This window comes from Chiloscyllium plagiosum, unplaced genomic scaffold (genome assembly GCF_037043375.1).
Source record: "Chiloscyllium plagiosum isolate Xiang-an unplaced genomic scaffold, Cpla_swu_hap1 HiC_scaffold_16, whole genome shotgun sequence".
NCBI classification, from domain to species: domain Eukaryota; kingdom Metazoa; phylum Chordata; class Chondrichthyes; order Orectolobiformes; family Hemiscylliidae; genus Chiloscyllium; species Chiloscyllium plagiosum.
The window spans coordinates 88,683,934-88,706,539 of NW_028270154.1; the positions used below are offsets into that span (position 1 = coordinate 88,683,934).

The following is a 22,606-nucleotide window of genomic DNA, read 5'->3' on the forward strand; positions in this document are numbered from 1 at the left end:
GTGGTTTGTTCTTGAGGAATCTGTGCACTGTATTTTTTTGAGTATCCGTTCTTCATGAATACGTTGTATAGCTGGTTCTCCTCTGTTTTCCAAAGTTCGTCTGTGCTGCAGTGTGTGGTGGCTCGTTGGAATAGTGTTCTGATACAGCTTTGTTTGTGTGTGTTGGGCTGGTTGCTGGTGTAGTTAAGTATTTGGTCAGTGTTTGTCGGTTTTCTGTATACGCAGGTTTGTAGTTCTCCGTTGTCCTTTCTTTCGACTGTGACGTCTAGGAATGCGAGTTTGTTGTCGGTTTCTTCCTCCCTGGTGAACTTTATGCCTGTGAGGGTGTTGTTGATGATGTTAAATGTCTCTTCTATCTTGTTTCATTTTGTGATGACAAAGGTGTCATCTACGTAGCGGACCCAAATTTTTCGTTTGATGGTTGGTAGGGCTGTTTGTTCTAGTCTTTGCATTATCGCTTCTGCTATGAATCCTGGATAGCGGAGATCCCATAGGTATGCTGTTGGTTTGTTTGTAGACTACGTTGTTGAAGGTGAAGTGGGTGGTGAGGCACAGGTCCACTAGCTTCATGATGTTTTCGTTGGTAATGTGATTGATGGTGGTTGGTGTGTGTGTGGTCTCTTCTAAAAGTGTGGTAAGTGCTGCCTTTGCCAGGTCGATGTTGATGAAGGTGAACAGTGCTGTTACATCGACAAACAGGAAGAAAATTAGCCACCAGGATACACGAACACCAGCTAGCCACAAAATGACACGACCCTCTCTCCCTCGTAGCCCTACACACGGATGAAAAAAAACACCATTTCGACTGGGACAACACATCTATCCTGGGACAGGCTAAGCAAAGACATGCCAGAGAATTCCTAGAGGCCTGACACTCCAACCACAACACCATAAACAAACACACAGATCTAGATGCCATCTATCAACCCCTCAGAAAACAAATAGGAAATGACATCACCACAAACCCCAAGAACCCCATCCAGGAGAAAGCTATAAATAGAAAGCAGGAGACAACAGCTTCGCTTCACTTGGAGGTCGCCACTGATGATGTTACCTAGCCAAGTAATGAAACGTCTGGATATCAAACCTACAGCTCAGCGAGCAAACCTACACCCTAAACCTCAACCTGAGCTACAAACCTTGTTCCTTAATTGTTGCAAGAGTACGTGGCTCCACCACCCCCTCAGGCAGCACATTCCATGTTTCTGCCACCCTCTGGTGAAAAAAATCTTTATTCAGACCTCCTCTAAACCACTTCCTCCTTACCTTAAACTTATGCCGTCTGATCTTAGACATGCCTGCCACAGGGAACAAACTCTCGCAATCTACTGTCTATGCCTCTTGTAGTTTTGTACAACTCAATCAACAGAACCACGCACACGCGCGCGCACGCACACACACACACACACACACACACACCCCCCCGAACTAACCCGGGCAGCGTCCTGGTGAATTTCCGCTGCACCCTCTACAGTGCAGTCACGTCCTTCCAAGATAGTGTGGTGATCAAAACTGCAGATTGTTTCAGCCTCAGATGGAATACTATGTCTTATAAAGTTATAACAAGACTCTTTGCTCCTATATTCCCCGCCCTGGCAAATGAAGACAATCAGTCTGTATGCCTTCTTCCTCACCCTGTCTACCTGAACTGATACCTTCAGGGATCCAAGGACTTGTACACCAAGGTCCCTTTGTTCCTCAGTACTCGTTCATTGTGTAAATCTTCCCTTACTATATCTCCCAAAACACATCACCTTGCACTTACTGGGGTTAAATTCCATCTGCCATTGCTCTGCACAGTTTACCAGCACCACCAATTTTTATGTCACCTCCAACCTTATGAATTATGTCTCCTCCATTCTAATCGAAGTTGTTAATATAGGTTTAGGGTGAGAGGGGAAAGATATAAAAGTGACCTAAGGGGCAACTTTTTCACGCAGAGGGTGGTACATGTATGGAATGAACTGCCAGAGGAAGTGGTGGAGGCTGGTACAATTACATCAATCAAAAGGCATTTGGATGGGTAGATGAATCGGAAGGGTTTGGAGGGATATGAGCCAGGTGCTGGCAGGTGGAACTAGATTGGGTTGGAATATCTGGTCGGCATGGACGGAAGGGTCTGTTTCCATGCTGTACATCTCTATGACTCTATAATGTCAATAACAAACAGCATTGACCTCTGTGATATGCTGCTGGTCACAGGCTTCCAATCACAAAACAGCACTCCACCATCACCCATTGCCTCCTGTTTGTAAGCCAGTTTTGGATCCAATTTGCCAACTTGCTTTGGATCCCATGGACTCTTACATTTCATGCAGTCTTTCATGCGGAACCCTGTTAAAGACCTTGCTGAAGTCCATGAAAACCACATCAACTCTTCTACCTTCATCAATATCTTTTGTCACCTTTTCAAAAAAACTCAATTAAATTAGTCAACCGGGATCTCCCTCTGACAATCCGTGTTAACTATCTCTGATCAATCCCTGCCTTTCAAAGTGCTGATTAATCCTGTCCTTCAGAATTTTTTCCAATGCTTGCTTTGATATTGACTAACTGCTCTGTATTACCTCGCCTATCCCAGCTGCCTTTATTGAACAAAGGAGCCACGTTAGTTATCCTCCAGTCATCTGGCACTTCACCTGTGGCCAGTGAAGAATTAAATATCTCTGCCAGGGCCAGCAATCTTGTCTCTTGGTTCCCATAGCAGCCTGGGGTACATCTAATTAGGGACATGTGCACACTTATGGTGACCTTATAGAGGTTTACAAAATTATGAGGGGCATGGATAGGATAAATAGGCAAAGTCTTTTCCCTGGGGTTGGTGAGTCCAGAACTAGAGGGCATAGGTTTAGGGTGAGAGGGGAAAGATATAAAAGAGACCTACAGGGCAACTTTTTCACGCAGAGGGTGGAATGTGTATGGAATGAGCTGCCAGAGGAAGTGGTGGAGGCTGGTACAATTGCAACATTTAAAAGGCATTTGGATGGGAATTTGAATAGGAAGGGTTTGGAGGGATATGGGCCGGGTGCTGGGCAAGTGGGACTAGATTGGGTTGGGATATCTGGTTGGCATGGACGGGTTTGACCGAAGGGTCTGTTTCCATGCTGTACATCTCTATGACTCTATCTAATACCTCCTCCTTATTAATCTTAACTTGTTCTCCAATCTCACCAGTCGAACTGCAATCCCTGGTGACAATGTCTTTCGCCTCTGTGATTACAGGTTAGAAGTATTAAACCCTCACCCACATCCACTGGTTTCACACATAGCTTGCCCCCTTTGGTCTCTAATAAGTCCCACTCTTTCCCTGGTACTCATCTTATTCTTTATTGGAAATATATTTATTAGCAAATTTTTATAACTTTACAAACATATAAAATTATTGAAAAAAAACAATCAATGACACATATCAGTATAATAAAAAAGAAACCCACAAATTACAATACAACGATCTACTAACCTACCCTGCAAAGCAAAAAAAAGAAAGAAAAGCAAAAAAAACACAAAACACTGACCAGCTATGCTCGGCGCAAAGCTCCCAAACCGAGGAACGGGAGCATTGTGTATATAGAACATAGAACATTACAGCGCAGTACAGGCCCTTCGGCCCTCGATGTTGCGCTGACCTGTCATACCAATCTGAAGCCCATCTAACCTACACTATTCCATGTACGTCTATATGCTTGTCCAATGACGACTTAAATGTACTTAAAGTTGGCAAATCTACTACCGTTGCAGACAAAGCATTCCATACCCTTACTACTCTCTGAGTAAAGAAACTACCTCTGACATCTGTCCTACATGTATCGCTCCTCAATTTAAAGCTATGCCCCCTCGTGCTCGCCATCACCATTCTTGGAAAAAGGCTCTCCCTGTCCACCCTCTGATTATCTTATATGTCTCTATTAAGTCACCTCTCAACCTTCTTCTCTCTAACGAAAACAGCCTCAAGTCTCTCAGCCTTTCCTCGTAAGAACTTCCCTTCATACCAGGCAACATCCTAGTAAATCTCTTCTGTACCCTTTCCAAAGCTTCCACATCCTCCTTATAATGCGGTGACCAGAACTGTACACAATACTCCAAGTGCAGCCGCACTAGAGTTTTGTACAGCTGTAGCACAACCTCCTGGTTCTGGAACTCGATCCCTCTATTAATAAAAGCTAAAACACTGTATGCTTTCTTAACAACCCTGTCAACCTGGGTGGCAACTTTCAGGGATCTGTGTACCTGGACACTGAGATCTCTCTGCTCATCGACACTACCAAGAATCTTACCATTAGCCCAATACTTTGCATTCCAGTTATTCCGACCAAAGTGCATCACCTCACACTTGTCCGCATTAAACTCCATTTGCCACCTCTCAGCCCAGCTCTGCAGCTTATCTGTGTCTCTCTGTAACCTACAACATCCTTCGTCACTATCTACAACTCCACCAACCTTAGTGTCGTCTGCAAATTTACTAATCCACCTTTCTACACCCTCATCGAGGTCATTTATAAAAATGACGAACAGCAGTGGACCCAACACCGACCCTTGCGGTACACCACTGGTAACTGGACTCCAGGATGAACATTTCCCATCAACCACTACCCTCTGTCTTCTTTCAACAAGCCAATTATTGATCCAAACTGCTATATCTCCCACAATCCCATTCCTCCGCATATTGTACAATAGCCTAAAGTGGGGAACCTTATCGAACGCCTTGCTGAAATCCATATACACCACATCAACCAGTTTACTCTCATCTACCTGTTTGGTCACCTTCTCAAAGAACTCAATAAGGTTTGTGAGGCACGACCTACCCTTCACAAACCGTGCTGACTATCCCTAATCAAATTATTCTCTTCTAGATGATTATAAATTCTATCTCTTATAACCTTTTCCAACACTTTACCAACAACTGAAGTAAGGCTCACTGGTCTTTAATTACCAGGTTTGTCTCTACTCCCCTTGTTGAACAGGGGAACCACATTTGCTATCCTCCAGTCTTCTGGCACTATTCCTGTAGATAATGACGATTTAAAGATCAATGCCAAAGGCTCGGCAATCTCCTCCCTGGCTTCCCAGAGGATCCGAGGATAAATCCCATCCGGCCCAGGGGACTTATCTATTTTCACACTCTGTAGGATTTCTAATACCTCCTCCTTGTGAACCTCAATCCCACCTAGTCTAGTAGCCTGTATCTCAGTATTCTCCTTGACAACATTGTCATTTTCTAGAGTGAATACTGTTGAAAAATATTCATTTAGTGCTTCCCCTATCTCCTCCGACTCCAAACACAACTTCCCACTATTATCCTTGATTGGCCCTAGTCTTACTCTCGTCATTCTTTTATTCCTTAAATACCTATAGAAAGCCTTAGGGTTTACCCTGATCCTATCCGCCAACAACTTCTCACGTCTCCTCCAGGCTCTTCTGAGCTCTCTCTTTAGGTCTTTCCTAGCTACCTTGTAACCCTCAAGTGCCCTAACTGAGTCTTCACATCTCATCCTAACATAAGCTTCCTTGTTCCTCTTGACCAGAGATTCCACTTCCTTCGTAAATCACGGCTCCCTCACTCTACTGCTTCCTCCCTGCCTGACAGGTACATACTTATCTAGGACACACAGTAGCTTTTCCTTGAATAAGCTCCACATTTCTAATGTGCCCATCCCCTGCGGTTTCCTTCCCCATCCTATGCTTCCTAAATCTTGGCTAATCGCATCGTAATTGCCTTTTGCCCAGTGGTATACACCTATCCCTTTCTATCACTAAAGTAAACATAACAGAATTGTGATCGCTCTAACAGAATTGTGAACAACTCTGTTCGTCCTAGCTCTAAGCTTCCATCCTAGTTCCGTGAATTTCTGCCTTAAATCCCCACCTCTCTTCCTACCTATGACATTGGTGCCTATGTGGACCACGACTTGGGGCTGCTCCCCCTCCCCCTTAAGGATCCCAAAAACACGATCAGAGACATCATGAACCCTAGCACCTGGGAGGCAACACACCAACCGTGAGTCTCTCTCTTCCCCACACAACCTCCTATCTGTCCCCCTAACTATAGACTCCCCAATGACTACTGCTCTGCTCCTCTTTCCCCTTCCCTTCTGAGCAGCAGAGACAGACTCTGTGCCAGAGCCCTGTGCCCCACTGCTTTCCCCTGGTAAGTCGCCCCCCCCCCAACAGTATCCAAACAGGTATACTTATTGTTGAGGGGAATGGCCACAGGGGATTCCTGCACTGCCTGCCGGTTCCCTTTCCGTCCCCTGACTGTAACCCATTTTCCTTTTTCTTGTATCTTAGGAGTGACTACCTCCCTGTAACTCCTCTCAATAGCCCCCTCTGCCTCCCGAATGATCCGAAGTTCATCCAGCTCCAGCTCCCTAATGCGGTTTTCCGTATTTCCGTATTAACTCGGGAGACCCCTCCATGGCCCAGGGCTTAACAAATCTAATCATCCTGGTTAACTAAACGCCAGAGTTAAGATGACTGACAAATCTATATCCAAATAACTCAATAGCGCTGCCATGTCTTATAAAAATGGTCTGTGTGTAAAAAAGTCCAAGGGAATGTGCCCCATAATGAATTTCTGCCATCCCAGCAAACCTGGCGGGTTCTCAGACACCCAATTCATCAGAATATTCTTCCGTGCACAGTATGCAAGAATATTAAATAGTTTCTTCCCATGCCCGTCTAAAGATGGTAAATTTGGTAGACCTAAGAGGAGAGATATCGAGTCTACTTTGACTTCAGTCCTCAATCCCCTCCCTATCTCTCCCGCCACAGCGCTCCAATAAACACGGAGCCTGTGGCCTGTCCAGAAGCAATGGGTAAGAGTACCTACCCTTATTTTACATTTGGGGCACACTGAAGATGCCCCTTTTTTAAACTTCACCAGACGGTCTGGTGCCAGATGAGCCCTGTGCAGAACTTTTAACGGCGTAGCCCATGTCCTATTACAGACTGAGATCTTTCAAGCATTCTCCCATATGTTCTCCCATGTTTCAGAAGAGATCTTCACTCCTAACTCTTGCTCCCAGACCTCACATAACCAGTTAATATCCTGCCAGGCCCTGCCACCCAGCAGGCGATAGAGGGCACTAACCGAAAGGGTGCTTGTGGAGTGTAGCAACAGCCTCTCTGTATCGGGCTTATAGAGCTTAGTGAGAAGCATAGGCTTCTTCTGGATGAAATCCCTAACCTGAAAAAATCGGAAAAGGTCTCTGCTGGGCAACCCGTATTTGAGGCTCAGTTGTTCAAAAGACATCTTAACCTCCCCCTCAAACAAGTCTCCCAAACTAGAAACTCCTCTCGCTGCCCATAGTTTGAATCCTGAGTCCATCATCCCTGGTTGGAACCCTGGCATGGCAACTATGGGTGTAAGTGGCGAAGTCTTGGATAAACAACCCTCACTCTGACGCATCGCCCTCCATGCCTTGACTGTACTAATGACAATGGGGTTCCAGCAGTGGTTCATAACTGTCCTCATCTTATCCATGAACAACAGGTTAATAAGAGGACACTTTGCCTGGCAGGCCTCGATATCCAGCCATATTGAGTTTGGATCGTTACCGACCCAATCACAGACAAAGGACAACAGGGAACTCAACTGATACCTCCTGATGTCTGGGAAATCAACTCCTCCCCCTCCATGAGGCAACTGCAATTTACTAAGTTTGATGAGGGGCCGCCCACGATGCCACCCCATAAGCTTCCACAGCGTTGACCTGGGAAACATTATAGAGAGCGTACGCGTGGGATAAAGCAAACGAGGAAGAACATTCATCTTAATGAGAGATACTCGGCCCAGCCATGAAATTGGAAGAGCCTCCCATCTATAAAGATCTCGCCTAATATTGTTGAGCAAGTGAGCAAAGTTAGTCCGAAATAACAGATCAAACTTGGGGGTAATAAAAATGCCTAGGTACTGGAACCCTGCCCGTGAGCACTTAAAAGGGAACTTAGAGACACCTTCAACTTTTGGCACATCCCTAAGGTGCCCCAAAGGCATAGCCTCCGACTTTGCAAAGTTAATCTTATTTCCTGAAATAGCCCCAAATGAATTGGTACGTTATATCAAATGGGGTACAGAGGTCATTGGGTTCGATACTCACCTTATTCTTAATATATTTCGAAAAGTTATGGTCACGATCCCCAAAATGCTCACCCACTGAAACTTCAACCACTCGATAGGCGTCACTCCCTGGGATGAGGGTGAGCACTGCCCTGTCTCTCATGGGACTATCTACCGACTGACACTAAAGGTTCTCCCGGATGGACTTTAAAATTTCATCCCGTCTATACCTTTCACACTGAGGTGATCCCAGTTAATGTTAGCAAAGTTCAACTCCTCTGCAACAAGAAGCTTGTTTCTGTCACACCTTTTGATGATTTGTCACACATCTCCTAGCAAGGCAGGCACCACTTTTGTTTTATTTCTAAGCTCTACCCAATTGGCCTCATTCGATGGCTCTTTCAGGATGTCTTCCCTCACCGCTCTCATTCCCTCCCACCCCAACTTCTCGACTGCGTCTGAAACCTCTGTCCCCTGGAATGTTGGGCTGCCAGTCCTGTCCTTCCTTCAGCCAGTCTCAGTGACTGTATCAATCTCATATTCTCACGTACTGATTAGTGCTGTAACTTCACCTGCCTTACCAATCGCCCTCCTTGTATTAAAACAGATACAATTCTGGACCCCCCTTGTACCTGATCCTGCCCAGGTCTTCTCCACCTACTGGACTGTCCTCGTCAGCCTTCTGTATGTGATTGGATCTTGCTCCCGACTTTGTTAACTCTGTTCACCGTCCCCTTGCCAAATTAGTTTAAAACCACCTCAACAGCATAGCCATATCTATCACCAGGCTGTGAGAGAAACAGGATCTTTAACTGCTAGAGGCATCATAGATGTTGATGCAATTCTGTTCTCATCTGACACCTACATGTCTGTAATGAGTGCAGGAGCAGGAGCCATAGAGAGTAGGAACAGGGCTTGACTGTTTGCCTCATCCAGTCTGCTCTGTCATCCACCTAGATCATGGCTGATATTCCACTTCACTGCCATTTTCTCACACTGACTCTTAGATATTAATCTAGAAATGCACAATCAACTAGAATCTGGGATATGTTTTTCCTACTCTCTACTCCTAACTCAGGCCCACTCAGACTGACTGTAAAACTCCATTATCAAGCTGTCTGAGTTAAGCTAACTCATTGTGGGCCAGGAATCAAAACTGGCCACATCTGATCTGTGTGATTCAGCTCCTCAGTCATTGTTGCTAGAGGAGCTGCGAGAGAGACTTAAATCTTAATGCCACACGTTGGTATTGGATATACGGTGCATCAATCACCTTTTTTTTGTTTGGATCTCTTTAAATTCAGTAAAAGTAATATTGTTTTAATTCATGAATATGCATCTGCAATTGGAGGTGTTATCCGCAATATTTTTTGATTAATTTGCATTATTAATAGTTTCCGTGTTTCATTAAATGTGCTGATATTCTTGGGGGTGCTAAACTGTTGAGGAAAGAATGCTTTAAGTCTAAACACACTTAATTGGACCATAATTTAGATTTCTAAAGGTTTGTAACAGCATAGTAATTCAGTATTTGAAGATCACGGGTGCGCGCAAGTTTTATTGACATAATGCCAGCCCCTTTTGAATGGAAGCCTGTAAGATGCTGCATTTTTGGTGTACTGAACTGTAATCTGTGACTGAAACTCCATCTCGGGGCTCCCCAAGGCCTGTATATCTGTACATCTTCTATCTGATTGGCAGGACCCTTGGAGAAAGGACAAGTGAAGAATGAGTCTCTGAGGGAATTGCGAGTTGAACTGAGTAAAAAGCACAAAGCCAGGGAATTGGATGGATTTGGACTATACTTGTACGTATAGCTTGCATGAGATAATGCCTTTTTGTTTTCTAATGTGTGTTGAACAAGATAGATGACAATCCTGAGGAAGGTTACGTCACTGAATGTGGTTTGGAGGGGGGAGGAAGGATGCTGCTCAGGAGCTGTCTCAGCCCCATATTTCAGACACTGTTGCCATGTAATCCAGAAGTGATCAAAGACAGCCTGGAAACAAATAACGACCATAGAAACTGTGCTCTGTGACATTGTCACCAGGGAGGAATAACCCGCTGGAGGAATATCTCATGTTTTTATTGGTATGGCTTTAATGTGATGTGGAAGGGCCGGTGTTGGACTGGGGTAGACAAGGTCAGAAGTCACACAACACCAGGTTATAGTCCAACAGGTTTATTTGAAATCAGCTGCCCCTTCGTCAGGTGAAGTTATGAAATCATTGTCTTTCAGAGCACTGTTCACTTCACCTGACAAAGGGGCAGCGCTCTGAAAGCTTGTGATCTCAAATAAACCTGTTGGACTATAACCTGGTGTCATGTGACTTCACACTTTGACTTTAGTATAACCAGTCTAAATAGCAGATTGCAATGCTGATCAAGTACTACACATATTCTCAGTCCTTTAATCACGCTGCATCTCGAGGAATATTCAGCAGCAATAATGGAAAGAGGCACGCAGTTAATGTTTCACGTTGGTGACCACCTCATCGGAATTGGGTCTGATGAATGGTCATTGAGCTGAAACGTTAGCTGTTTCTCTCCGCACAGCTCTGCTGCGTACTTGCAGCATTTTCCGTTTGTATTTCTGATTTGCAGCATCCACGATAAGTTGCTTTTGTCTGTGAGTAACATGCTCAGTTCTGCTGACCGAGATGTTCAGGACCTTGGGGTACAGGAAGAAGAGTCTCCAATCAGAGATGCCAGAGAGCGGAGTCAGGAAAGAGTGGAGGAACTTTGGATTCTTAGTGTTGTGCCTTTGTAAAGTGGTGTAACCCAGCAAACAGTATAGAAAAGAGAAATTGAACACTGCCTCAACCTAAACTATAATGATAGTGCAAGGGGCTTGATACAAAAAGTGGTGAAAGATAATTTGTCAGGAAGGTCCACTTAGTTCTAAGAGGAATCCAAATGGGCAGGGTGATACTGTGAAAAGTCGGAAATGTCAGAGGTACAGCAGGAGAGCTGCTGGCTGTTTTTGGATTGTGATAAATGTCAAATTCCATGGAAACTGAAGGGAGTGGTAAAGTATTCTCCCTTTGTGTCACATAGTTACAATTAAAATATATTCTTTCTCAGGCTGCCAATGGATTCCCATAGTTACTTACAAATTTGTGTATTGATTACCAGTCTAATAAGATCGATATATTTTCCTTCTAAAGACAAAAATGACAGCATACATAATGCCAGCCTCATTGCAGGAGCATTAACTGAAAAGGTTTTCAGTGATTAATTGCAAACTGGGCGAGAATCCGGGTGATAGAGGTGTTTGTTTAACAGAACGCAAGCAAGAATTGGTACCATCAGTGAGCATGAGAAATGAGGATCATGTGACGTTACTTTATTTTAAAATGATGTCAGAGTTTGAAGAGAGAGCTCAACAATTTGATGTCTTTTAAATTGCCTACCATTATATCTGATGGCACAAGTCATCTCAACCTAAGTTATGTTTTTAATGCTTTCTAACTGGATGCTGATTCTCTTTGCTTTATCTTGTGAGTTTAATTATGATTATGAAAGTATAGATTCATTGATATATCTGTGAGCTGTAATTCAGTCAGCGTTTGTCTGTTAGGTATGGAGTAGTCCTGCGGAAACTGGACTTGGTTAAAGAAGCCATTGATGTGTTTGTGGAAGCAACACACAGTTTACCTCTGCACTGGGGAGCTTGGCTCGAGCTATGCAATCTCATTACTGATAAGGAAATGGTGAGTAGGTTAATCAGTCCTTTCTTGAGGGGATTTGGTTACAGTTGCAATTTAATGACTTTTTAATTTCTCTATAACCAAGTGTCAACTTCTGGCAGAATATTTAATTGCAAGGACATACAGCGGAACCTCAATTATCTGAAGGACACAGGCGGGGGGAGTATTTTGTTTGGTTAATCAAATTCCGGATAATCGAATGCTGGATAACATTGTTTAGCCGAGCATCAGGACCTTGCGATCTGACTGGGTAATCCGAAATTCGGATAATCGAATGCTGAATAATCAAGGCTCCTCTGTAATAAAAAGCATGAAATTGGGCTGGGCATCAGTAATTTTTAAGTGCTGCTGTTCCAAAAGTGAATGATAAAGAAATAAACCTTGATGTTGGGCAAACTAATGGGTGAAAATGTCCCCTCGTACCATTCTGGGAAAGGTAATAAAGAAGCCCCAAGTTTAGTTTGTCACTCTGTTTTGAGTTAGCAATTCCGCAGCAAGGCTGAGGTGCTGCAACAGTTTTCTGTTCCTGAGAATGTTCACTGTCCTGGGAAAATGAGGAAAGAACTTTACTCTTTCATGGTGCCTCTGGTTAAATGAGGAATCCAGTTGATAGGACTAACACCCAGAGGGAGATTCCTAGTTTGGTGCTGAGTGAGTGCTACAGTACTAGAGATGTCAACCTATTTGCCCATTCCAGGGCATTTGAGCCAGACATTTACTAATGCTCACTTCAAAGCCCTTTGATCCGCTGGGTGTAAAGCCAATTTGTTCTGAAAGATTGTGATACACACAGATGAAGGAAGCCCATCCATCCCAATTTAATTACTTATCTAGAACAATCCCAATAGTCTTCTGTTGCAGCGTTGAACGTAAGAAACCTAAGAACTAGGAGCAGGAGTAAGCCACCTAGCCCTTGGAGCCTGGTCCCCCATTCAATAAGATCATGGCTGGTCTTTTCGTGGACTCAGCTCCACTTACCCGCCCTCTCACCCGTAACCTTTAATTCCTTTACTGTTCAAAACTCTATCTATCTTTACCTTAAAAACATTCAGTGAGGTAGCCCCAACTGCTTCCCTGGGCAGGGAATTCCACAGATTCACAGCCCTTTGGGTGAAGAAGTTCCTCCTCAACTCATCAGAGATCTGTTGAATTGTTTCTTTAATGGTTCTCTTCCTCCACTGCTTTGCCTAGAGGTTCAGCTGTCTTCTAGCCCATGGGTTGTAGCTCTGCTTTCTGTGACTTTAATGTTGGCCTGTAAACCCTTCTCATACCTATTGTACTTTGCATTCCCCTTCCAGCTCAAGCCTATGGTGCTTCCCAACACCTGGATGAAAGAATTCTTCCTGGCTCACATCTATACAGAGCTGCAGTTGATTGAGGAGGCATTGCAAAAATACCAGAACCTCATTGATGCTGGCTTCTCCAAAAGCACTTACATCATCTCCCAGATTGCTGTAGCTTATCATAATGTTCGAGGTCAGTATTAGGGTCAGGATGACGTCTCCTCGTTTTTGTGTCATAAGATCAAATTGAGATTGTCCCGCATTTTTGGGAACGTTATTTTTAATTCAGTCCTTCGGTTCTTGACAGTCATCCGTTTAGGAATGTTTGTGGTAGGGGCCTGGTCTCCACAGTGACCCCTCATTATAGATGGTACCTTGCTTCGATCCAACCCAGTTCCAACCAAATCCTTCACATGTCTGTCTAATATCACTTGTAGATGAGAAAATCAAGTGGAAGACTTGGCCAATGTATAGTTGGCGTTGTCAGTCTTAATGTTAAAGCTGCATGTTTGCATATTTTCTGAAGCTGTAAATGCAAACCAGACACGAGTGTGTGTCTCCCTTTCTTCTTAATCTACAGTCATAGTCTTCAGGTCCTGGCATTGTACAGGAGATGATGAGTCCCTTCTGATTCATTGATCTTCTGTTGCAGTGTTTGGAGATGACAGCTTTTGGTGTAGGGCTTGCTGCAGTTCACATTATTCCCCAAGGACCCCTCTAAAGAGGGCCTGCAGCTTGGAATTCTGGAAGGGGATGAGGTTCAAAATTGGCTTCAGCTTGGACTTGCCAGTCACTTCAAAAGCAGTAGGTGTAGAGGTCCTGCTTTGGGTGCAGTCTGTGATGGTGTGAACTGCACCCTTTTTGAAAATTCAAGGATTTCCCTTAAACCTGTGCATATTACTTAATACAAAATTTGCAAGAACCAATACAACTGGCAAACATTTTAAAATAGTATTTTATTTTTAATTTGCCTCAGCAGGTATTCCTTAACACGTTTGTTGAAAATGACTTGAACAAAAGTACAAAAACTATTGCTTAGTTGGATTCTGATACAATAGTTAGTTTCCTGGTAAATTTAACCATAAATTATATCAAAGTCCTTTGCAAATATGTTATTGTCCTTATTCCTAAAAGGTCTGGCTCAATTTTTAGAGCCTGCATAATGGCCTGTGGGTAAGTGCAGTTAGCAGGGACTGGTGGTCAGCTCATCATTAAGCACGTGGCTTGTTTTGTGAGTGAGACGTGCTCCTAGCGCATTGTTCTCTCAAAGCTTTTCAAAAATGTTGCTGAGATTTGATTTTCACCAAACATAAGTTTCCATGATCCTTCGTGCTGGTCCTGCTGAGTTCAGGTGAGTTGCACTGGAGCATTGAGACTGATCGAGTGAAAGATCCAGGCCAAAATCCCCAGACTGATTCCTTATTTAACAATTCATTTTACTTACTCTATCATCCCCACATCAGTTTGCACACCTCGACTGGAACTCTTTGATCATAATGGCATCCTGGAGCAAATATCCAGAAAAATTAGTTTCCCAGGAATAAATGGACCTTTGCCATCGAGTGTGCCATGCTAGACATGGACAGTGCATTGGTGTTTTGGTTGCTGGAATTTAAGGTTGATGTGTCTTTTGCTTGGCAGAGTTGTTGTGGTGGTAGAGTATTTGTTTAGTTGCATCTTGATGTCTGTACTTTGCACTGCAGTTCTTCCATGGTTAAACTTGTAAAAGTGAATGTGAATTTATTCAAATAATGTCTTTTTTGGTCACACGAGAATATTGAGGGATTTCCAGTTTGGAAGTTGAAATGTTGTCATGGTCAGATATGTCACAGGAGCTGTGAACTCTTAACTGTCGTCTTTAGATTTTACCTCCTTGCCAAGAGAGAAAACACACCTGATCAGTCAAGGGATGTCTCATCTTGGTTTTTGAATAACGTTCCAATTTTTTATTCAAACAGTTTCCATGTTTACTTTAATAACTTGTGAAGTTATCTTCACCCTTATGTGTATAATTGCTGAATGATATGTGTGTTATCTGTGTCCATTTAACAAAGGGTTCTTTTGATTTATCATACTCATGTAGTTATCTGACAATCTCGTGTATTCAGGAAATGTTGAACTAATTTTGTTTCTTTTTCCCCTAATCTTTAGATATTGATAGAGCTTTAACCCTTTTCAATGAGTTACGGAATCAGGACCCATATAGGATAGAAAATATGGACACATTATCCAACCTGTTGTATGTTCGGGTAAGGCTGAGTGTTCTCGTTGATACATTAACGATCAGCATGAAGGAACTGAGGGCGCTGTTGCTAAGTTTGAAGATGATACACAGACAGATGGAGGAGCAGGTGGGGAAGTGGGAGGCCGTAAAAGGATTTCTGCTGAAGGGCTTTTACCCGAAACGTCGATTTTCCTGCTCTTCGGATGCTGCCTGACCTGCTGTACTTTTCCAACACCACTCTAATCTTGAGTCTAATCTCCAGTACCCCACTTCCACCTACAGGAGGACTTGGACAGGCTAGGACAGTGAGCAAAGAAGATGGAATACAGTGTGGGAAAATGTGTGGTTATGCACTTTGGTAAGAAGAGTAGAGGCATGAATCGAGAGAGTGGTGCTGGAAAAGCGCAGCATCTGAGGAGCAGGAGAATCAACATCTCGGACATAAGCCTTTCATCAGGAATGAGGCTTTTACAGACAAGTCTCATTCCTGATGATGAAGGGCTTATGCCCGAAACATCGACTCTCCTGCTCCTCGGATGCTGCCTGACCTCCTGCGCTTTTCCAGCACCACTGTCTGATCTCCAGCATCTGCAGTCTTCACTTTCTCCTGGAGTAGAGGCATGGACTATTTTCTAAATGGGAAAAAAGCTTCGGAAATCTGAAGCACAAAGGGAGTTAGGAGTCCCGAGTTGAGGATTCTCTTAACAATAACATGCAGGTTCACTTGGCAGTTAGGAAGGTATTTTGAGAGAGTTAGAACCTTCATCCAGAGGTTCACTGAAGAGGTTACTTAGTATGGTAACGAAATGTCTGAGAACAAACTGCCAGCTCAGTGAGCAAACCTAAATCCAGAGTTAGAATACAGGAGCAGGGATGCACTACTGAGGCTGTGTAAGGCTCTGGTCAGAGCGCGTTAGAAATAATGGGAGCAGTTTAAGGCCCCCTATCTAGGGAAGGATGTGCTGCCATTGGAGGAGTTCCAGAGGAGGTTTACAAGAATCCCTGGGATAAAGGGCTTGTCTTATGCTGAGAGGTTGAGGACACTGGATCTGGATGAAGGGTGGATCTGATTGAGTTTTACAGAATACTAAGAGATCTGGACAGAGTGGATGTGGAGAAGATGTTTCCACTAATAGGAGAGACCAGAACCCGAGGGTACAGCCTCAGAGTGAAGGAACACCACTTTCAGAATGTCTTCAGCCCGAAGGTAGTGATTCTGTGGAAGCCAAGTCATTAAGCATATTTAACACAAAGGTAGGCTCTTCGTTGGCAAAAGGATCAAAGGTTAAGGGGAGAAGGCAGGACAGTTGGGTTTAGAAACGTATCAGCCAAGGTGGAATGGCAGAGCAGACATGATTGGCTAAATGGCCTAATTCTGTTTGTTATAGTTCCTCACATCACTCAAAGGTATCTAATGTCCGAGGATTACACACTGCTGAGTCAACTTTGTTTATCTTGATCGTTCCCGCCAGAATACAATGGTATTTTGTCCCAGTTCTTCATTGCAATGGTTTTATTTCACTGCCATTGTAAGTCTACTCAATGTTACTCCCCTCTTGCATTCTGAACTGTCTTTCATCTATTAAAGCTCTTGCTGAGGTTGTACAGGACATTGGTGAGGCTTCTTCAGGAGTACAGTGTCCAGTTCTGATTGCACAATTATAGGAAGGTTGTTATTAAATTGGAGAGGGTTTGGAAAAGATTTACCAGGATGTTCCTGGGAATGGAGGGTTTGAGATATAAAAATAGACTAGAAAGGCTGGGATTTTTTTCACTGGAGCGTAGGAGGTTGAGGGGTGACCGACCTTATTGAGGTTTATAAAATCGGGAGGTATAGATAAGGTGGATGGCAATGGTCTTTTCCATCGGGTGGAGGAGTTCAAAACTAGGGGGCATATTTTTAAGGTTAGAGGAGAAAGACTTTAAAAAGGACATGAGGGGTAACTTTTTAACACAATGGTTCTGTGTGGAATGAACTGCCTGAGGAAGTGGTGGATGTGGGTGCAGTTACAGGGTTTAAAAGGCATTTGGATAAGAACGTGATTAGGAAAGGTTTAGAGGGATACGGGCCAGGAGCAGGCAGCTGGGACTAGTTTAGTTTGGGAGCGTGGTCAGTGTGGACTGGTTGCACTGTAGGGTCTGTTTTTCTGTGCAGTGTGATTCTATGACTCTTGTATCTTCATCAAAAGAGCTCACTTCTTAAAGCTCAGTAACTTTTCTCATACTCCAGCTTTTCTTGAGTTTCTCTTTGTGCAGACTTATGGTCGAGAGGCAAACTCAAATAATATCCGTAAAGCAGGAGACGTTCCCTCAGCACTGCTCTGCTTCTGATTAAGATTGAAGGAAAATGTTTAGCATCTGAATATTTTTCTTTTCTATAAAAGTGCCAGAGTCAGGAGTTTTGTTTTCAAACCTCAGGCATCAAATTCTTCTCCTTTTTAAATTCCTCTTGAAGTACAGGTAGATAGCAGCAAGGCTCTGTGCAGCCTTTGGGACTCGGTGTAGAGTTCAATCATTCTAAAGCCTGAAAACCATCTTCAACAGCTTTTATCCAGCCCCACACCCCAGGTCTGTCATAGCATTCAGCACAGCCAACCCATTGTTTTAGACACTCAACCACTCATCGTCCTTTGCTTCTCTGCTGGCTTGCTATCAACAATACTTTTGTCTGCAACTACCAAGCTCTCTCTTTCTTCCCCCCCCCCCACACACACATTCACTCTTTCTCACACTGTCTCTCTCTCTCTCTCTCATGTGTGCTCTCTCTCTCCAGTCTCCACTTCCAGCTATCCGCTTTCTCCTCCTCTCCCCTCCTGTCATTGAGATAAATACTCTCAGTTCTGGGCTTGAATTGCTAACTTTGATTTCTCTGCACAGACTTGCTGAGTTTCTCCAGCAATTTCTGCTTTTCTTTCAAGTCCTAAATGTACTTAAAGAATTGGATTTATCAAATAATCTGATTTAGCAGCTTTGAATTAGGAAAAGTAGACTGGAATTCCAGTGAAGCGACTTGCTTTCTGGTAGTTGTGGGAATTTGGAGTTGTTGTTATCAATCTGTGCCCATGTTTATGTTTCCATTAGAATATGAAACCCGAGCTCAGCTATCTGGCTCACAATCTTTGTGAAATTGACAAGTACCGAGTGGAAACCTGCTGTGTGATTGGTGAGTACAGTTGCCCTACATTTTGCATTGATCCACCTGGTGGGTCTCTGTTGCATCCTTAGTTCCTTTTGTTATTTAAGTTTCTCAGTCTTCTGCATTAGCTACTTTTACCAGTACCTCACTAAAATTACATTAACTCTTTGATACATATCAACTGTGTTCCATGGAAGGTGCCTGTTCTCTTTGTAATATCCCCTATACCCAGGATTGAGAACTGTGTGTAAAGGATTGCAAGTTTGAAGATGTTCATCACCCAGTTACACAGAACACTTCACTCTGCTACACTGCATTCAGTTCTTAGTTTAGAGGGGTTTCACTGAAGTCAGCAGAAAGTCCACAGTGGATTTATTCTCTGACTATCTTGGCCAAGTCCTTCTCAGTCAGACAGCTGAGAAGTAAATTAAAGAGAAGTAAATGTCTGGCTGCATAAGGGAGTTGAATGAAATTAAAATCTGTCCTGGTCTCACAACCAACAGGGGTTTGATGTATCACAGAGCTTCTGTATGGCCAATTGCAATTGCACAGACTAGTTCATCAGGCTGATTAGATTCGCTACAGTTATGGAAACAGGCCCTTCGGCCCAACAAATCCACACCGACCCTCTGAAGAGTAACCCACCCAGACCCATTCCCCTACCCTATATTTAGCCCTGAATAATGTACCTAACACGGTGGGCAATTTTAGCATGGCCAATTCACCTGACCACATCTTTATCAGGTGACAAAGATGTGGAAACAGACATGGGTGCTAAATGTTGATTCTCTGCAACAGTGGGACAATTCAAAAGAATAAACTATGAAGCTAAGGCGTTTCTACTGGAGTTGACAAAACTGCAATGAAGACTGTGACAATGTTGTTACTTTAAAAGTTATTTTGTCCTGGTTTATTTTGAAAGAGGGGTTATAAAGGCAGAGGTGCCGAAATGGCTAATGGTAACATCTTAAGTAAACAACTTAGGAGGGCTTTAGAACATAGAACATTACGGCGCAGTACAGGCCCTTCGGCCCTCGACGTTGCACCGACCTGTCATACCAATCTGAAGCCCATCTAACCTACACTATTCCATGTACGTCCATTTGCTTGTCCAATGACTACTTAAATGTACTTAAACTTGGCGAATCTACTACCGTTGCAGACAAAGCATTCCATACCCTTACTACTCTCTGAGTAAAGAAACTACCTCTGACATCTGTCCTACATGTATCGCTCCTCAATTTAAAGCTATGCCCCCTCGTACTCGCCGTCACCATACTTGGAAAAAGGCTCTCCCTGTCCACCCTATCTAACCCTCTGATTATCTTATATGTCTCTATTAAGTCACCTCTCAACCTTCTTCTCTCTAACGAGAACAGCCTCAAGGCCCTCAGCCTTTCCTCGTAAGACCTTCCCTCTATACCAGGCAACATCCTAGTAAATCTCTTCTGTACCCTTTCCAAAGCTTCCACATCTTCCTTATAATGCAGTGACCAGAACCATACACAATACTCCAAGTGTGGCCACACCAGAGTTTTGTACAGCTGTAGCATAACCTCATGGTTTCGGAACTCGATCCCTCTATTAATAAAAGCTAAAACACTGTATGCCTTCTTAATCACCTTGTCAACCTGGGTGGCAACTTTCAAGGATCTGTGTACCTGGACACCGAGATCTCTCTGCTCATCTACACTATCAAGAATCTTACCATTAGCCCAGTACTCTGCATTCCGGTTACTCCGACCAAAGTGAATCACCTCTCACTTGTCCACATTAAACTCCATTTGCCACCTCTCAGCCCAGCTCTGCAGCTTATCTATGTCTCTCTGTAACCTACAAAATCCTTCGTCACTATCTACAACTCCACCGACCTTAGTGTCGTCTGCAAATTTACTAACCCACTCTTCTACGCCCTCACCTAGGTCGTTTATAAAAATGACGAACAGCAGTGGACCCAACACCGACCCTTGCGGTACACCACTAGTAACTGGACTCCAGGATGAACATTTCCCATCAACCACTACCCTCTATCTTCTTTCAGCAAGCCAATTACTGATCCAAACTGCTATATCTCCCACAATCCCATTCCTCCGCATTTTGTACAATAGCCTAAAGTGGGGAACCTTATCGAACACCTTGATGAAATCCATATACACCACATCAACCGGTTTACTCTCATCTACCTGTTTGGACACCTTCTCAAAGAACTCAATAAAGTTTGTGAGGCACGACCTACCCTTCACAAAACCGTGCTGACTATCCCTAATCAAATTATTCTCTTCTAGATGATTATAAATCCTATCTCTTATAACCTTTTCCAACACTTTACCAACAACTGAAGTAAGGCTCACTGGTCTATAATTACCTGGGTTGTCTCTACTCCCCTTCTTGAACAGGGGAACCACATTTGCTATCCTCCAGTCTTCTGGCACTATTCCTGTAGACAATGACGATTTAAAGATCAATGCCAAAGGCTCGGCAATCTCCTCCTCTGGCTTCCCAGAGGATCCGAGGATAAATCCCATCCGGCCCAGGGGACTTGTCTATTTTCACACTCTGCAGGATTTCTAATACCTCCTCCTTGTGAACCTCAATCCCACCGTGTCTAGTAGTCTGTATCTCAGTATTCTCCTCGACAACATTGTCATTTTCTAGAGTGAATACTGTCAAAAAATATTCATTTAGTGCTTCCCCTATCTCCTCTGACTCCACACACAACTTCCCACTACTATCCTTGATTGGCCCTAATCTTACCCTCGTCATTCTTTTATTCCTTAAATACCTATAGAAAGCCTTAGGGTTTACCCTGATCCTACCAGCCAACAACTTCTCATGTCTCCTCCTGGCTCTTCTGTGCTCTCTCTTTTGGTCTTTCCTGGCTACCTTGTAACCCCCTAGCGCCTTTACATCTCATCCTAACATAAGCCGCCTTCTTCCTCTTGACCAGAGATTCCACTTCCTTCGTAAATCACGGCTCCCTCGATCTACTGCTTCCTCCCTGCCTGGCAGGTACATACTTATCTAGGACACACAGGAGCTTTTCCTTGAATAAGCTCCACATTTCTAATGTGCCCATCCCCTGCGGTTTCCTTCCCCATCCTATGCTTCCTAAATCTTGCCTAATCGCATCGTAATTGCCTTTCCCCCAGCTGTAACTCTTGCCCAGTGGTATACACCTATCCCTTTCTGTCACTAAAATAAACATAACAGAATTGTGATCGCTATCACCAAAGTGCTCACCTACTTCCAAGTCTAACACCTGGCCGGGCTCATTAGCCAGTACCAAATCTAATGTGGCTTCGCCCCTTGTTGGCCTGTCTACATACTGTGTCAGGAAGCCCTCCTGCACACACTGGACAAAAACTGACCCATCTATAGTACTCTTACTGTAGTGTTCCCAGTCAATATTTGGAAAGTTGAAGTCCCTCATGACAACTATCCTGTCTCTCTCACTCGTATCGAGAATCATCTTTGCTATCTTTTCCTCTACATCTCTGGAACTATTTGGGGGCCGATAGAAAACTCCAACAGGGTGACCTCTCCTTTCCTGTTTCTAACTTCAGCCCATACTACCTCAGTTGACGAGGCCCCAAACATCCTTTCTGCAACTGTAATACTATCCTTGACCAACAATGCCACACCTCCCCCTCTTTTACCATCTTCTCCGTTCTTACTGAAACATCTAAAGCCTGGAACCTGCAACAACCGTTCCTGTCCCTGCTCTATCCATGTCTCTGAAATGGCCACAACATCGAAGTCCCAGGTTCACCCACCTTATTCCGGATGCTCCTGGCGTTGAAGTTGACGCACTTCAAACCAACGTCTTGCTTGTCGGTGCCATCTTGCTTCCCTGACACTTGATTTCGGACCTCCCTACTCTCAACCTTTTCTATACTCGAACTACAATTTTGGTTCCCATCCCCCTGCTGGATTAGTTTAAACCCACCCCAATAGTCTTAGCGAATTTCCCCTCCAGGATATTGGTACCCCTCTGGTTCAGATGAAGACCATTCTGCTTGTAGAAGTCCCACCTACCCCAGAAAGAGCCCCAATTATCCAAGAATCCAAAACCCTCTCTCCTGTACCAAACCTGTAGCCACGTGTTCAACTCTTCTCTCTCCCTATTCCTTGCCTCACTAGCACGTGGCACGGGCAACAAACCAGAGACAGCTCTAAGCTTCCATCCTAGCTCCCTGA

General features: G+C 43.9%; 1 protein-coding gene across 1 annotated transcript in view; it reads left to right on the plus strand.

The window, feature by feature from the left end:
• cdc23 (CDC23 (cell division cycle 23, yeast, homolog)) overlaps nucleotides 1–22,606 on the plus strand; it is a 53,305-nt gene that overhangs the window by 13,736 nt on the left and 16,963 nt on the right. Inside the window, exons 5-9 of the mRNA XM_043704075.2 lie at nucleotides 9,758–9,863; nucleotides 11,637–11,769; nucleotides 13,065–13,242; nucleotides 15,201–15,298; nucleotides 18,355–18,436. Of these exons, the coding sequence (XP_043560010.1) occupies nucleotides 9,758–9,863; nucleotides 11,637–11,769; nucleotides 13,065–13,242; nucleotides 15,201–15,298; nucleotides 18,355–18,436 (597 nt within the window). The remainder of the gene's footprint in view (nucleotides 1–9,757; nucleotides 9,864–11,636; nucleotides 11,770–13,064; nucleotides 13,243–15,200; nucleotides 15,299–18,354; nucleotides 18,437–22,606) is intronic.